At 35.0% G+C, this 17,558-nt stretch overlaps 1 protein-coding gene across 22 annotated transcripts in view; it reads right to left on the reverse strand.

Annotated features, from left to right (window-relative positions):
- Nucleotides 1–17,558, reverse strand: part of DOCK9 (dedicator of cytokinesis 9) — a 119,044-nt gene that overhangs the window by 42,802 nt on the left and 58,684 nt on the right. For all 22 annotated transcript variants that reach the window (XM_039560284.1, XM_039560088.1, XM_039559333.1 and 19 more), the window contains exons 9-27: nucleotides 16,196–16,263; nucleotides 12,226–12,300; nucleotides 11,993–12,133; nucleotides 11,413–11,613; nucleotides 11,160–11,282; nucleotides 8,721–8,803; nucleotides 8,155–8,277; nucleotides 6,347–6,426; nucleotides 6,075–6,262; nucleotides 5,887–5,952; nucleotides 5,259–5,351; nucleotides 4,874–4,997; nucleotides 4,363–4,484; nucleotides 2,915–3,001; nucleotides 2,222–2,311; nucleotides 829–944; nucleotides 626–695; nucleotides 361–486; nucleotides 160–231 (exon numbers count right to left, since the gene is read on the reverse strand). In XM_039560284.1, the coding sequence (XP_039416218.1) occupies nucleotides 160–231; nucleotides 361–486; nucleotides 626–695; nucleotides 829–944; nucleotides 2,222–2,311; nucleotides 2,915–3,001; nucleotides 4,363–4,484; nucleotides 4,874–4,997; nucleotides 5,259–5,351; nucleotides 5,887–5,952; nucleotides 6,075–6,262; nucleotides 6,347–6,426; nucleotides 8,155–8,277; nucleotides 8,721–8,803; nucleotides 11,160–11,282; nucleotides 11,413–11,613; nucleotides 11,993–12,133; nucleotides 12,226–12,300; nucleotides 16,196–16,263 (2,048 nt within the window). The remainder of the gene's footprint in view (nucleotides 1–159; nucleotides 232–360; nucleotides 487–625; nucleotides 696–828; nucleotides 945–2,221; nucleotides 2,312–2,914; nucleotides 3,002–4,362; nucleotides 4,485–4,873; nucleotides 4,998–5,258; nucleotides 5,352–5,886; nucleotides 5,953–6,074; nucleotides 6,263–6,346; nucleotides 6,427–8,154; nucleotides 8,278–8,720; nucleotides 8,804–11,159; nucleotides 11,283–11,412; nucleotides 11,614–11,992; nucleotides 12,134–12,225; nucleotides 12,301–16,195; nucleotides 16,264–17,558) is intronic.

Below are 17,558 nucleotides of genomic sequence, written 5' to 3' on the forward strand. Positions count from 1 at the left end.
TGCTGCTTTCCTTCTCTCTTTTTCTTACAAAAAGGTTACTATTTACATATCAAAACCACATATATATTTTTTTTAACATGCAATAAAAATAAATTATTGGAGAAAGAAGAGACAATATAAATCTTCCTTTGGATATATTTTTTGCCAGAGTTGACATACCTTCACTTTAGAGTTTTCTATCAAATGTTGAGCCATTGATTTTATCAGAACTTCAAAGAAAAACCATGAATACTGTAGAGAAAAGAAAACATTCAGTAAGATTGCCACATGCCTTCAACAACTATTTCAATACACTTAGTTCCTGTTCTTCAGTTATGACTAGATATGAACACGCAGTAAAAAGTACAGTTCAACACATACCTTAAGCAGCTTGTTACTTGTAAGGAAGTCAGCAGATGGCTTTAAAATTGTTGTCATTGATTTTGTCAACTCTTCATGTACTGTCTTATATTCAGAAGCAACATAGGGTTCTGCTTTATATGCATACTTGGGGAGGAAAACCAGAATTTAATATGAAATTATGGCATAATACGAAATAATTGAAATTAAATAGATGCAACTGAATTTAAATATACTCTTTCTTAGGGAAATAAAAGAAAGGAACATTCAATTTACTTTAACCTACCTTGACATAGGATCTCAGGTAGCTATCCAAGCCTTCTTCATGACACTGAGCAACAATATGGATAATAACCCTAAACAGAAATCAGAAAACAAGCAAACCAAAAAGAAAGCTGTGATTGCAACAGCAAAAACACTACTCAGTTACAGATTTATGTGATAGCCCAGACATCATATAGGCTCTATGAACCACTTAAAATTCCTTACCTTGTCACGTTGACTGCAACTTCCTCTTGAGTTGCTCTAGTGAGAACTCTGAACAACTGGTTTAGAACAGTTGGCAGGAAAGCTATCATCACATGGCCTTCCATAGCATGAAGGCTCTAAAAGAAAGCAGTAATACTGTCACTCCTGTGAATCGACTGCATTTAAATCATGAATTCTGAAACAATAACATTTATTGCAAGTCTTTTTCCAAAAATACATGCTGCTTGCACAATTTGGTGTTTCTTACCAAAAATCCAGTATAGAAAGTGACTGAGGATATTTTCCAATATAAATCTTTAGTAAATGTTTTCTACATTAAAGTAAATAGGGATACAAATCAGGTGTTATTAACAGCATTTTAGAAGCACTTTTTTGTACTTTTTTGTTGAAATGCACTCTAGGTAATGATTCAGTGAAAAGTCTGCCCCTGTGCCCAGCAGCACACTGACACTGACATTGGTATATTTTGCTGTTTCAGCCACCAATGCAGACATTTAGCAAACACAAAAACATGCAGATTTCTTACCTGTGATTAAGTGCAATACTAATTATACTAGTTAGCTGCTAAACAATAAACTAGCAACTATGTTAAAACCCAGGATGAAATAAAATCCCTAACCACTTAATGCTGGAAATTGGAGAGTGAACTATTAACAACAACTTCTTCCTGATATGCCTTTGCATTCCATCACATGCAAAAGATATTACAGACATAACCACCCTAACAGAAAAGGCAGTGTACAAAATTCATCCTACAAAGTTTTATGCCACAAAATTCCCTGGAATCAAAGCGAATTTGACAAAAGGGAGTGTATTTGCTTAACGTGCATGCAGATAACACATGTCAAACATTTCTATTTAGCGTTAAGTGTTAAGCAGCTGTCTTGTCTTTGACTGTTTGCCTGCACATCCACGCTATTCAGGAGACAAAATGGTCTTTCTTCCTATGTGATCTGTGTCAGAAAAAATTGAAGTGGAAACCGAGCACTCTATTGAGCTAATCCTCAAAGAGAACTGAAGACATGACAATGATGACCTTCTAAGCAAAATTTTAGAAAAATTAAGAGTCATGATTCCTTACATTCTCCATACACAGTTCAATTTGATTACTTTGACAAACTAAGCCATTAGTGTTTTGAAATTACCACTCATAAGGCTGACCAATACTGTCTCATTATTTCTATGTAGTTTCCCCTTACATTGCAATTGAAAATTTATTTAAGGCAGAAAGTATCTTTGTGGGTTTTTTCCACAGCATATTCCATTAATACGAGTCATAGTCACAGTACCAATTCTCACACTGAAAAATGAGACCTATAAAATGTCTGAAGCTCCTAGGTTTTGGAAAAGCATAAATAAATTATATAATCTGTTATTCACTGCCATTTTATACCTTAAGATATTTTACAAGATCAGTTCCCAGTGCACGAGCTCCGGACTCTGTTTTCTGACAGTACTGAAAAAAATTATGCAAGTGCTGGTCCTGTCAAAGACAAAAAGAATAAATTAAACAATATCTAACTTTACTCTCTATAATCCATTTAAAATATTTATATGTATAAATACATATGTTTGTCCACAGATTCAATTCTCAAAAATAAGAGTTGAAGTGCACTGTTCTGAAGACTTATTTAGTCTTATTTTTTTAAATGAAATTTCCAGTGTATTTTGAATACCTGTTATACAAAATGCCACCTATATTTGCATCCAACTGACATGCAGAAAACAGCATACTTAATTATCCCAACCAATCATAATGTTTTTTATGAACAGGTCTAGCAGGACTCATTGCTTTGCAGACACGCCAGTAAACAGCTTTTAGACAACTATGACCTTTCAACTAACTGGAAAATTCAGACTGGAATGGATGACAGGAGACAAAAGGCTCATATTTTGAATAGCTTCCATTTAAGATCTTCTGTTTTTCACATCTGATGTAAAAGAAAGAGACCATGAGAAAAGCCCAAGAGACAAAAAAAGAGATGAACACACTGAGTTTAAGAATCTTCCCATATATTGTATATACATATTATAAACATACATTTTTCCTAAAACGTTCTCTAATTTAATTGGTTTTGTAACTCACCTGTGTATACACAGTTGACACCAGATGAGTGGATATTTTTAACAGTTGTTTGCCTCCATCTACCCATTTAATTTCAGGACCGGAATGCTGCACACACACATGAGGGGGAAAAGTAAACTAATGTAAGCAGTATATTAAAGCAAAACAATTAGTTTACAGTACCATTAACAACACTTCTTTCAAAAAGAAAAAAACAGGTTGAAGAAATGTGTGCAATGAATAAAGTCATAAAAAAGGAAAATTATGCAGGCAATATTACCAAAAGCATTTATGAAGCTTAAAATGTTTTTTAAAAGTCCCACAGTATTTTCCTTGATGGCTAACAAAATTGATTCTCTGTGCATCACAGATTCTGTGTTTCCCCCTAAAACTCTGCAAAGAAACTTCTGACTAGAGAGAAATGTTTAGTATTTTCTCAGAAAAATAACACAAGAATTTCCACAGATACTCATAAGGTTTAAAACTTGTCACTGACAGGTAGCACCCAGTCCTTCCTTCTCGTCCCATTTCCACAGAACAGAGAATGAGAATGCTGACCCTGACAGACAGTTAGGGAGATTTTATTGCTAAATCTACAACTAGTCATATTGGTCCTAACCTTCTATGCATGGGCATGAGCAGAGACGAACAGCAGAGGCATAAAGAATACACCTACAACGTGAGAAGATGAAAGATGTGAAGGAGACGATGGTTGGAAAGCTTACAGCAGAGTTTAAAAAAGAACAGGTGGTAGAACAGGAGGAGAGCAGCACATCTTGCTGTTAATTTTAGGTCTCTTCCTCCAAAAGTAGTCAATTTTGTCTCTGCATTTCAATCTCTTTGTCAAATTCCCTATCACATTTTCATTTTGTATCCTCCTTGGTATGATTTTTATTACTACAGTTATGCAAGCTTTCTGCTTTGAAAAATACAACCATAAATTTAACTTGTGAAGTATAGAGATCACAAAAATCAAGATGTGAGAATAAGACTTGTTCAGGCATAAAAGACTTACTGAAAGGAGACAGCATGAAATGCTAAAAAAAATTTAGTAAAGGACTTCAGATTATTTGCATACCTTCATAAACTCCAAATAATTTTAAATGTTTAAAAATTACTGTAACTTCTAGTTAACTATTACTATAGAGAATGAAACTTAAACATTTCTTAAGTAGATCAGCTAAATAACAACAGAAGTATGTAACAATGTAACTTTCTGACTTTTACAAGAATTTGAATCAACCTGCCCTAATACATTTTTTTTTGTCTCCCGTTTCTCTTTGAGTTTGTTTGTTTCCTCTAAGTCAGACATCTAACTTTTGCTAAGCATTCAATTTCAACTATAAAAGAAAATAAATTCTACTAGAAAATTACTTAAATCTTATCAGCAGGCTGGGGAATCACAACCAAACCTTCGCTCCACACTGTTTCTTTTTTTTTTAAGATTAGAGCCATTTTCAGCAACATACCTTTCCAACACCCACTTCTTGATAACTAAGATAGCCTGATGGAAGATTTGCTGACACTGGGATTTGTTGCTCATTGGTGACCACTCTTCCATCTTTTATCAGAGGAAGCCAAGAATACCCAACTATAGAATATGAAAGGCAGGTAATTTTAAATATTATGAAACTTATCATAAACCCTTACAACAAAAGTCTTACCAAATAATTCTGACATGTAATTCATGAAACAAAAAATATTACTGTAAAGGCCAAATAATTTCAACTGAAATAACTACAAAACATTGAAAATGCAAAGTAATTGTCACTGATTTTGAGAAACACCATACATTTGATGGACGTTCTAAACCATGATTTGAAACATTTAAATTAGAAGAAATATTTTATTAAATCTTTCAGTCAGCACTATGTAATTAGAAAGCATTATATGGATCACAAAAATCATGGGTTTCCAGTTTAAGCATACTTCAAAAAATTTCCCTAGCGATTACTGAAAGTAAAGCATTAGTGTGCAAACCTTGAGTTTCAACAACATCTTTCTTCTTTGTACTCCCTTTGCTTGAATTATCACAGCTGACATGGTAGAAGGTGAACAACAAATGGTGCTTTTCATGTAACTGAGTGGGCAATTCTATTTTAATCTGAAAGGCAAAGAAATCTCTGTAGAAGTTTTCAGCTAGAGCACTGACATGTTTTACTAGTTCTACATTTGAAAAGCTTTTCTAGGCTGCATGTTATTTGAAGTAAGGCCACGAAACAAACACGCAAAACTTACTTTTAAAACGTCCTTAGAAAGGTGACCTGATTTAACTGAGAATTTTGCCATCCTCTAATATTTTCTTGTATTTTGAAACTCACATAGTACCTGATCTGGTAGAAGTTACCTCAGAAAGGCAGCTTACCTCATCATAAAACTCTGGGTTTTGATGGTGATGCAGAACAGCAGCAAATGCACTTCTAGTAAATACTGGTCCACCAGGCCTACCATAGATACACTATGAATAGAGACAAGGAAAAAAGAACAAAAAGACTCCGTGACCCTTTTTTACTCTCAGCTTTGGATGTTTCAGAATTTGAAATATTTTAACTTGTCTTTAACTTGGTTTCTTTACATGATGTGTAGTCTTGCCTGCTGTGCAGTAGAGCTGACACTGTGATTTCACTTTGGATGTCTCTACATTTCTCTACTTCTGTTCTTCCAGGCAACTTTTATACACTGTGATAGCTCATAAAAATGGAGGTTGGCTCTGAAATTGATCTAAAGCTTTAATGTTTTAACTTACTGGGGAGCAGGCATAAGCTACCCTCGTTTGCAACAAGTTTATTCTTGGAATTTTAGTAAAGAAATATTAAAGACACTAAATGCTCTGAGGACTCCTTAGAAATCCCTTAAATCAGAAACAAGCAAGCCATCCAGAAGTCACTCTCAAGCCACCATCCCAAACTAGATTAGTTAATCCAGTACTACTGTGTTACTTAGCTAACTGCTCACTATTTACTTCTATCAGCCACAAAAATGAAAAGACTGACCTTCAAAGGCAAAGAATCCTCCTCATCAGAATCCTTGAACTCAATGCACACTGCAATATTTCTAGCCTAAAGCAGTTGTTAAAAACATAAACCCAAGCAATTAATCATAAGGATCATCACAGATATAAATACATAAACAATCTTAACCAATCCCAAGAAAGAAGAAGGTACAGTTTTCCTATACTCACCTTTGCAAAAGTCTTTTGACTGTCATATTTTAAGTGCTTTGGATAAACATAAAGATGATTGTTGTAGATGGTAAAAGGCTGAGTGCATTTTGGTATACAGGGAACAAACTCCTCTATTTCAAATGCTGTTAGTGTCTTGATACTGTTTTCAAACTGTTTCATGGGAATGTATGATGAGTTAACATAATCTGAAAATACATTGAAAAAAACAAATAAAGCACTGAAGAGGAAAAAGCCTGAATGTCCATTTAACAGTGTTTGTTAACACTTACTTGGAAAATCTGGTGACACATTGTCAATTGTAACATCCAGATTTCCTAAAATAACAGGAAGTTTGGCCATCTTTTCAGGTCTGTAGGAAGGAAAAAAAATAAAACAAAACCACCTCAGTCAGGCTACATGCAAATCAGATGCAAGCAAAACAGATAATAGGAAACAGAGGCAAAAGTAATATCCTGAAATAGGAGTATGAGAGGAAAGGTGGTTTGAGGGTGCATGACTGATCTGGTCTTGCTTTTTGCCTAGATACACAGTTTTCTCTTCCTTTAAATTCTTAGGGGAAAAAAAAAAGACTCAATACACCAGTGTGTCAAAGATCATGGAAAAACACACGTTTTTTCTTCTTTAAATCAAAATGAAACACTTTGTCCAAGGCAAGTTTTGTCTGCCATGTAGTAAATCACTTTCATTTGCAGCAAAGAGGGAACTGTAAGTAAGTTTTCTAAATCTCAGTGGCCACTGATAAGCATTCATGGTGGTAGGATAAACCCGGGGGAAGAGAAATCAACAAGTTCCGACCTCCTCCTTTTTCTAGACTAACAATTCACCCTGCAAAACCCACCAACTATAGATGTTATCTTGTCGCTGCTATTTCAGAAACATGAAGTACAAGTATTTTCCATGGCCAAACCATGCAGAACCCTTTACTAGTAAAGATAGTCAGCAGCACGATTTTTTTAAATTATTGCACAGCAAGTGGATGCAAAGTTTTCCCAAAATACAATCCCATGCTATGAAACAAACTTATGGCTGGAGTTGGGATTCTAATTCCAATAGATATGCCTTAGACATTAGAACCTCTTTCTTACTGTAATTGCTGTGAAATACTGTACATGGTTCCACAAACAGGATGCTAAAATACCCAAAAGCACTTCCTTAACTCACAAAGTGGTGGGGCAGGATAATTTACTGTTCATTTCAATTCCAGTAATAGCATTTAGGGCAAGGAGTATCAGTACGCAGAGCAATTTCACTGCTATGTAAAGTTCAGTGATACCTTCAGCCACTTGCTAAAACTGAGCTAAAATATCTATTACAAACCTCATCCCCTTACCAGATTTGGTAAGCAAGAAAAAAGAAACTATATCCTGAGCCTTTGTGCTTAGTGATTGTTCAAGTTAGTACCACTCCTGCTAAGTGTACTGTAACAGAAGTGGAAACTTCTTTGCAAAGCAGCAGAGATAGCTCTATTATTTTACATCCTGTTTATTAAGGGGATTAATGACTTCATGAACATGGTCATCTATCAGTAATATACTCTTAAGCCTTGCACACAAACTGATGAAATCTTTAAGAATACTTTGTGAAAAAAAAACCATAACCAAAGTTCTGTTATTTAGCCATCCTGGGACACGCGCATTCGCAAGGAAGGTGGGCTGGAGACTGGCTTGAATCCCTTTCCCTGAGAGCCAGCATCCCCTGTCCAAGGTCAGGGAACAGATGATTTATGCTCATACTTGTTTTCCTTTGAGAAACAGAAGAGCATATTGTGCAAACATAACTCCTAGCACAGAGATACTTCAGGATATGATGCTGATTGCATGTTACGTGTGGGATAATACTTCAGTTCTGCTTGTAGCCCCCAAACACTGTAAAAGAAAAATCTGTAGCTTGTTTGAAGGCCTTGATTATATTTATACAGATTCTGTATTTGATGTGAAAGACACACATATATATACATGTATCAAAATATTAAATGTTCCAGTTCAAGACCATTAAAAATATGGTGTGGTTAGGGTTAGGAGTGAGGGGTTTCAGGTCGGTTTGTTTTTGTTTTTTCAAGTGGGGAAATCAGACTTACTTCCTGAAATCTGCTAACAATTTCAACATGTCTTCATTTGAGAGCTTATTACTGTCTTGTCTGAAGAGAGCAGAAAATCTTGCATTTTTGTCCAGGGTTCCTGAGGCATCTTTAAACAATGTCCTGAAAGTAAAAATCTTGCTTTCAGCTGAGTTTATGAAAGCGTTGAAATTCATTTCAGGAAATTTCTTTATTACAAATCAGAATATACTGCATCATCCTTCATATTAAGCACTTAATATTCTTGCCATTGTAGGTGAGTTTAGCATATAAATAGCTCAGTCTAACAAAAAAGTGTGAACCATGGCATTCTTAATAACATAAAAAATATTGGCAACAGAAAACAGCTGGCAATATTAATAGTTTGAATAATAATGTAATGAATCTTTATAACTTTTTTCCTACTACAGAGCTGAAGGGTAAGTTTGTTGCAAATCTTTGGTTAATTGAAAGCAAAACAAGAAATAATTTAAATAGCACATTAAGTTTTACAAGATGGGAGATGCAAAAAACCATGTTAGAGAAAAGTTAGGAAAAAAATACAGATTGACGAGATTTGTCCTCACCGAGCTGCCCAGGCAAAAGGCATTCTATATTGACCTAATCTCTGGCATGCCTGCTTAGCATTCTTCAAAACTTTCTGTGCAACCTGCAAGGGACATAAGATTTGAAAAGCTACGTTTTTCTGAACCATTAGTACACAAGAAAAAAACCCACATATTGACACTGATATCAATTAGAAAATCTTCTTTAGAAGATTAAAGATTGATCCTAAGTATGTGAGGGGAAAGACAACTGATAATGCCTCTTAATGATTCATTTCAGGTTAAGCACAGCCTGCTGATTTCACAGTATTTCGTGGGTGAAAACAGACCCTCCTACACTTCTGATACAAAATACTTAATTAAGCAAGAGAAATATTATTATATACAGAATATAGATGGAAAGTTAGAGCAAAATTCAACTGTTTTTTAAAACAAAACTCCAACTACAAAAAAGAAACCCCAACAATTCCTCTCTCACTTGCTCCCCTGCCAATATCCACCTCTCACCCTGTGTACCAAAACACATTCCTGCACAATAAGTAGTACCATACCCTGCAATATTTGTATTACAAATACACACAAACTGTGGGGAAGAGTTGTATGAAGATCACATGGACAACCCTATGTAAGGGCATTGCAACATTGTTTACATTAAAAGTTTAAATTCTTGATTTTGTTAACTTTTAAATGAACAAAAGACTCCATTATATAGAACAAACACAGACAACAATCAGAGCTAGAAAAGCACTGGTTTGAGATGTTCAACACTAAGCTGAACCACTTGGGCTTCTCTTTTCCAGAAATCAGCTTTTCCTGTGTGTCCACACAGAGCAAAACTATTTGCCAGAGGCAAAGCCACCTACAGAGTAAAACTCCCTGAGTATTAACCCTGATCTGTGCTGTAGATATTATAAAGAGCTGATTCTGCTCATGTGTTTGAGTGGACTCCCCATTACCCTTTCCTGTAATAAGGGGGAAATAGCACTCGGAAACATAAAACCTTGGTAAGTATTCAACATTTAAGGGGAGAAAAAGTGATTTTTTGGCTATAGAATTTGCTGCTTCCATTTTCCTTTTTTCTCGTCCGGAGTAGTAATTTTGCAGGGAACTGGAACTCGCTCCCTACACTGACCCACATGGAGGCCTATACAGCTGGTACTGTTCTATTTTGTTTCAGATTAATACAGTGCAGTCCCTGAGAACCAGAACAGAAGAAAAATTCAAACTAAGCATTCATTTGTCTAAAACCATAAGCAATTGAACACCAGAAAGCGTAAGTTAATGTAACCATGAGCATTCCTATTGTCTACTCCCATCGTACAAGGCAACTACAAGTCTAGAACTCGGCATAAAATATGGGAACACTTGGGCTTACTTAACTTTCCCCCATGGCTCAGGCCCAAGCACACCAAAATCACCCACTCAGTTCAGGTTTATTTTAACTCAGTAACCGTCAACATCAAAACCGGACTCCTAAAATACAAAGCTGCTGTTTTCCAACAATAGCTGGGGGAGAAAAAAAACCAACTCAAGCATTCCTGGAAAAACAAATCAGTAGGCTGATCTATATTAAGACCAAGTGAAAAATACATGGTTTTTTACATGTAGCTTTGCCAGAATCAAATTTGTAAGAAAGAACACTGTTGCTCTGCAAAGACTGAAAGTTAACTGTTTCTTCTTAGCTGAAAACAGGCAGAACGTCAACAGTAGCTGGCTGACACTGCTTACAAAAACACTTTTCTCCTGTATGCTGGTCCAGCTACTTAAGCATAACTGTAAATCAACAAAATTAAGCCTCTACTTCTTCACTGACAAACGAGAAGAAGCAAGTAACAAAACTTCTGTAGATGTGTTTCAGAGAACATCAAAATGTTATGTCATCCTAGATTCCTGGAAACTTAAGATGTTCCAGTGGATTATTTCCAGAAGTGATTTGGGGTTCTATCAAATCTGCAAAGCATTTTATAGATAAAACCAGAAGCTTAATCATCTCATTGGTTCTGGAGGAAAAAGCCAGCAAGTGTGCAGATAAGGTTACAGTAAACTATTGTCACCAAAAAGTGAGAAAAAAAAAAAGTCAACAATGTTACACTAAGATGCATTAACTAAGAGAGACATACGGTTAATTTATGATCTATATTTAATATTTCACTGTTTCACCATTTTCAACTCAACTTTTACACTGAAGTCCAGTATTCTTTTGTCAAAACAGTTTACTTAAAGACATTATAAAAATTACATTGTCACAATTATAAAAAGTGAAATAAATGTTTCCAATGAAACGTTCTTTTATCGATAATGTAATAATAGTTACTGAAAATAATTTAACATACTACATCAAATCATCCAGTTATATGAATTTACTATAAAACAACTAAGATTTTGATTTATATTGATTAATTTGAAATCAATCTGGTTTGCCTCAGCATTTTTTTCATACCACAGAAGAAAATAACATACCTTTGATGAATCTGAACTTTTCATATATGGTTCAGCACAATGTGTAATACTTCCCTGTAATACCTTTTCTATTCTAGCCACAAGGAAAATGTCAGTATGAGGACATGTGACTGAGAATATTCCCTAGAAATAAAATGAGAGATAAATATAGAAGGAAAATGCACATATTACATCACATAAAAGAAAGCCAATGAAATAACATAGGAAACTTGTATCCAAAATCCTACTAGTTCTTCAGGTTACTAGTTCTTACCTGCTTTGGATATTGCAACACAGTTTCATGAATGTCCAGAATTCTGTGTAAACTATCACCACTGCCATTCATCATTTGTTGAGATGCACTGGACAGCATGTGCCTTACTGAGGCGTGGTTCAAATCAACATGGAAATCTGCTGAAATCTTCCTGTTGTTTTTAATATCAAATAGTGACAATGTGACAAAGAAAGGTTCTACCTAGACATTAAAAAAAAAAAAAAAAAAAAAAAAGAAAAGGAATCAATTATCAGTGCTGGCATCTAGATCACTGCAAAAATGTGTATAAAAAGATAAGTCACATTTTCATAAACACATATGGCCATCACCCTAGGTATTACGGACAAGATGTAAAAGACAGTTAAAGAAAAACTTCTCTCTCCACCATCCAACAAAAATACTAGCAGCAAAGTTACTTTTTGTAGGATTTAGGCTTTCATTTTGATTTAAAAGAGTAAAAACCCCCATAATATAAATTTCCCAATCACAGCAAGGAATCCCTGCCATTAAGGATAGTGCCAATCAAATGTTAAGACATTCATTTCTGAATTAACAGAAAGTAATTAGATTCGTTATTTACATTTGTTGTTGGTCCTTCTTCATTTTCTGCGATGCAGCTTTGCAAATTAAAAGATAAATCATTACACCTTACAAGAATTTTTTTTCCAAATTTCTCTTCAAATGGCTTCACTTCTGGTTCAATACTAGAAAAGTCAAGTTTCTTTAAAAAGACAAAAGAAAAATTAAGGTAAGTTGGTTTTCATCTCAAAAGGATCAACATAAAAAAACCTGCTTCCTTGTAAGAAGTCTAACCTGTGCATCTGGATCCAAGGCAAAAAGTTTAACTCTGCTTTCAGTTTTCAGCTTGATTTCTGCTTCTCTGGTACTCTGTTCAAAATAAGAAGAAAAGTTTTGGTATCACACTATTAAAATGGGCTTTAATTTCATGCCTTTTTCTGTGATGTTCAAAGCTTCACACATTTTTGATTCATGCATTCATTTCTCCCTTACTGAGCTTTGTACCTCCTTAGTTTACATTGATCCAACAAGACCAAGCAAAAGTGAGCGTCTCTTCTCTAAACGCTTTTTTCCAGTCCTAGAGATATAAAAACTTCCGTCAGCAACATGCAACCTTCCAAGCTCATGGGAAGTACACTTCAGTGTAACTTCAATATCTGCCTCCTTAAACAATACTTTCATAACCCTATTTCATTTAAATAAAAACACGTAGTATGACTGTAGGTTAAAGCTCAGAGCTATCCTGAGACCATAAGACTGCTCAGAAAACAACAGATCACCTAAATTAAGAAACACTATCATAGCTCTCTTTCTTTTTTCTTTCTCTTGGTTGCTTTTTTTTTTAACTTTTCTTGAGCTCTACTGCCAAAGAAGTGGTTTTCCTGTGGGTAACTGGAGAAAACCCAAAAACTTCCAAAAGATAAACCCCTCACATTTAAAAGTAACTTTGCAGAGTTCACTGTACACTGCCTGGGATTTGTGGATACCTATCTATTAACAATAAAACAAAAGTGAAGTGGACCAAAATAGAATGTGAAAACTGATAGCATATGTAGGTTACCTTTTTTGAAAGAGGTATTATTTAAAGAGTATTCTATGATTTTTAAAGTCACAGAATATGACAAATGCACATATGCATGTGCCAAAATTACCCATGCAGGAGAAATGCCATTCTTAAAGTAGCAGCTGGCTAAACAAGGATACAAAAATATTACATTACAGGCAGGTGTTTCTTTTTGGATCAGCCTGTATGGGTTAAAAGAAGTTACAAACCCAAAATGCTCATCACTGACCATCAGAAGGAAGTGATCTACTGTCTACATCTGCTTTGCTGGAGACTGAAGCAACTTCTACTATGTCTCAAGAGAAAGAAAAAACAAAACAAAAGAACATAATCTCTAAGAGCTCATAACCCTATTTTTAGGTTGATAACAGGAACTTAAAAAAGAATTTGACTTAAAGGATGTATTACAGAAGAAAAACTTCTGAGGTGCTACTTTGAATATAAGTGCTCCAATAGTTTTTATTTACTTTACTTTGTTAACTTTAACACAAAAAGAAGAGAAGAGGAGAGTTGCTGTGAAAGAGACGACCCAGATACTCAATACCAGCAGAGTACTGGCAGAATTAGCTTGTTGAACAACTGGTATAATTGAGAAATACAGGAAATGTGAAAAAGTTTAAGGATGGCAAGAAAGTTGTGTGCATGTTTTGCAAAGGTAATATTTAGTGGCAAGAACTGAGGAAGAAGATTACCTAGCCATAGGAGCTAGACAGAAACTGTTTCAGCTAAAGCATCTTGAATAGTTTTTAGATTCTTCAGTGTTTTGTGCACTAAGACCAGATGAAAACATGCATTTTTGACTGACAGATATGGGGCAGTTGTCAGAACTCAAGAACTGAAAATGCATGTAACCATCAACCCTGTAGCACAGCAGCGGCTCTTTAATTTTATTTCCTCATCTGTAAAACTGAGACAGTATTTTCCCACCTCAAGGTATTCTGGCACCCATAATGGTTAAGGAGGTGCTTGGGCACACTGATCATGACAGTCACAGTTATTTCAGAGGTCTAATTTGTTTTAAAATTAATAAACACAACAAAAACAAACAACCCCAAAAAACCCCAACCAACCACAAAAAACAAAATCCACTACAAAACCCCTATATTCACTCCTGGTACTTAAATTACAGGTAAATGGAACATGAAATAGGTACAAAAGACACAGATTAAGATAGATGTGTGCACATGTATGTACTGAAGTGCAAAATACCACTTATTTAGTTTACGTTATAAACTAACAGCTATTGATAGAAGAATGAAGGCTTGGAGATGTATGTACTCACAAGGGTTAAAACCCTTCCTAGGAAGTCTGTTTTTTCCCCTACTGTCAGGTGCTCTACAATCACCCCTGAAGGAATTTCTCTCTCCTCATAAGGATATGAGGTCAGCTATTGTGAAATTCTCCTCCTAGAACCAACAAAAATAATAGAGCAGCTATAAACTCTTCTAAAAGGCCCAATGCCTTGCAAGGCTTCCACTGGGGAAAAAAGAACCAAATCCAAACAACAGCTGAAAAGACAAGGCAAGAAAGAATAAAGGACAAAATAACCCTCCAAACAAACACCATTTATATAAAGCAATCAAGTTACAAGACAAAGAGTAATGCAAATGGGCAGAGTTTTCCCTGTACTTTTCCTCAGGAAAAAAAAGGCTAGGAAAATACATTAGAGCAAATTATTTTGAAAGGCGGTGTTTAGTAAAGGTGAATTAGAAGGGGAAATAAAAAAAAATTATGTTGAAGGAAACAGAAGTGTAAATGGCTTATAACCATGGAATAAATAATAATAATGACATGCCAGTGCTTAAAGAGCTAAGCAAAAATAATATTCTAAAAAATAATGAGCTTTAAGAGCTGCATGCTTCTGATCCAAAAGTTATGAAAACAGGAAGTAGCAACTGTAGTACTAGAACTACATGCAGGTGCTGCAGCCCTGAAGTAAAGTCCCCTCTGGAAGGAATATGGACCATAAGCACTATAATAACTGACTATAAAGAAAGAAAAATCTTCCATATAATACGAGCATCCAATTCCATACTTATTTATGAAATAAATTTTCATAGCCTCATGCAAATATGCTGTTTGATGCTTACAGCCTTTTCAAGGAAGCCTTGATTATATGCACCACAATCCCAATTAATTTCCAAGTACAGCCATAGCTGGTGCTAGATTATCACATAATAGCTTTTTGTGTACATGTGCTAAATTGATTACAAAGCAATAACAGAAAGAATTAAGTCAGCAAACCAATTTGTGTGCTAAAAGCTTGTTAATGTCTTCTGAATGGATCCTTTGATATGTTAGCTACTGTAATAGATAGAATTTGGTTTGCTTGTTCTCAGTTCATAAGCTGCACTACTTTCAGGAGTAGTTACTAGGTCAGCCAGATCCTCAGAAAAGAAAGGGAGAGCATTCCAGAGAATGGTCAAGCAGAAAAAATTCAGTACTCCAGGCTGTACCACACAGAAGAATGTAAGGAAGTCACAGAAAGGAGTTTGGATTCTGCAGCTTCAATAAAAAAGGTCACCAGTTCCACTTCTTGGGTGATTTAACAAAAATTTCTCCCTTACAAAACTGATTGCACACACAACTCACTGATTTAACTGAAATAAAGTTTTTCAAATGGGCTGAGGAAGAGTTACTGTTATTTTCTATTTGTTTCCATTTTATTTCATTCTTGTTTCCACCACACTTCTCTAAGAACAAAATTGAAAAGCAAGAACCATGGCAACACAGGAAGCATCCATGGACCTGCCAGCTCATTATAAACAAACATCTTAAAATACATTCACTTCATCACTGCTATTAAACTGCTCTGGATTTCTAAGTATAAAAATAAAACTTGACTTCAGTATAACTAGATTTCTATAGAAATACTTTAGCACTTACCTGAATGCAACAAACTGATACAAACTGATAAAATATAATGAATTACTAAATTAATAAAATAATAAGACATGCTGCATTTAAACAGCATATCAAGATTTATATAGGAAACTTCAAGACAGTATCTAGTTTCCTTCCAAAAGCAGAAAATAAAGAAGCTCAATAACCACATCTATTCACAAAAGAGCTTCTAAGCTTTCCAAGTACCACAAACTGACTGGAAGCTACAAGCCAATGCCTTACCTTTACTGAAAGTTTGTGTGGCTAACTTATGTTTACTATTTTATATCCCAAGTTGACATTTACAATATATATTACCTTGGCAATTTCAGGATAGTAGTTATCAAAACTACTTGATGAGCTTTCCAGTTTGCTTTGTTCATCATCTGAAATTATAAAACCTCATTTTAAAATGAATATAAAAATTCCGAAGTGCTCACAAAACTCCATAGCAAAAGAATTTCATTTTTTTTAATCTCCTACCCACTCAAAAATGACAATTGTTAACGTAAATAGGTTGTGGACAACTGCATCATTTTCATGCAGTGATATGGGATACACATCATAAAGACACCCCAAGACATTTATTGAAAGATGTAACTATTTACAAAAATCGCTAACGTAGCAGTTATTTCTAGTCTTACCAGAACACATCTTTAATTTTAATTTTGATATCTGCATGGGGCAAGGAGATACTCAATGCACAAACTTACATTACTCTTTCCACTCTGCATTGTAACTTGACTTCAAAACCAGTTCCCTCTGTTCATTAGGTTCCCAGCTCTACTCACCAACAGTTACTGGATTTACAAAGCAGCCATTCATTTTAGCTATAAACATCTTGCAGTTCTAAGGTCAACTAAGGACCACAGACCAAAATGTCTTTCCCAGAGCTAGAATCTTTTCCTTTTCAGATTTGCTTTTGTTGCAAACATCACACTAAATTCTGACAATCTCTGAAGACTGTGATATCTCATTTTAAACTCTAATGATCCCTTTTTGGTACTTTGTATAAAAAAACAACCTTCTGTAATATCCTCCAGGTTCTTCTGGATATGCATACAGTTGGTTTCACACCAGCTTCCCTCCCCATCCACTCTCAGGAGGAAAAGTGAATGAAAGGACATCTAGACTATCCTTTTGTCACCGAAATACTGGGGACATACATCACATTCCTTATAGATTCTTAAAGGGCTCCAACAGAAAGCAATCTATTTCAATACTTGCAGGAAACATTTGTGGACAAGGGAGTTATATTTAAATTTAAGCCCCACACTGTAACCACAATTTCTACCTACAGTGACCACAGAACAGATTATTTCATTTTCAGCAGCATTTTACACATTTCAAAAGAAGTCCATCCTAAGTTTCTTTTTTTCCTTAAACTGCCTCAGTCCTGATTTGACACTGTGAGTTCTACTTTTCTAGACTTGATCAGTCTCCTAAATATCTTCTGGACTTGAATCGACTGGAATCAATACAGAACAGTACTATTTTAATGCCCAAAAGGTCAAAATGCTCATCAGTTGAAAGTAAAAACAGTAAAAAGGCCTGTAATTTTTACGATCAAAGAAAACAAAAAAAATTGAGCCACAAAAAAAAAATAAAGCCTTTCTTTCCAAAATGCATGTAAGACAATGTGGTCACATAACTACATTAGCCTTGCTAGGAACCCTGCTTA

This window comes from Corvus cornix, chromosome 1 (assembly GCF_000738735.6).
Source record: "Corvus cornix cornix isolate S_Up_H32 chromosome 1, ASM73873v5, whole genome shotgun sequence".
Classification (NCBI taxonomy): domain Eukaryota; kingdom Metazoa; phylum Chordata; class Aves; order Passeriformes; family Corvidae; genus Corvus; species Corvus cornix.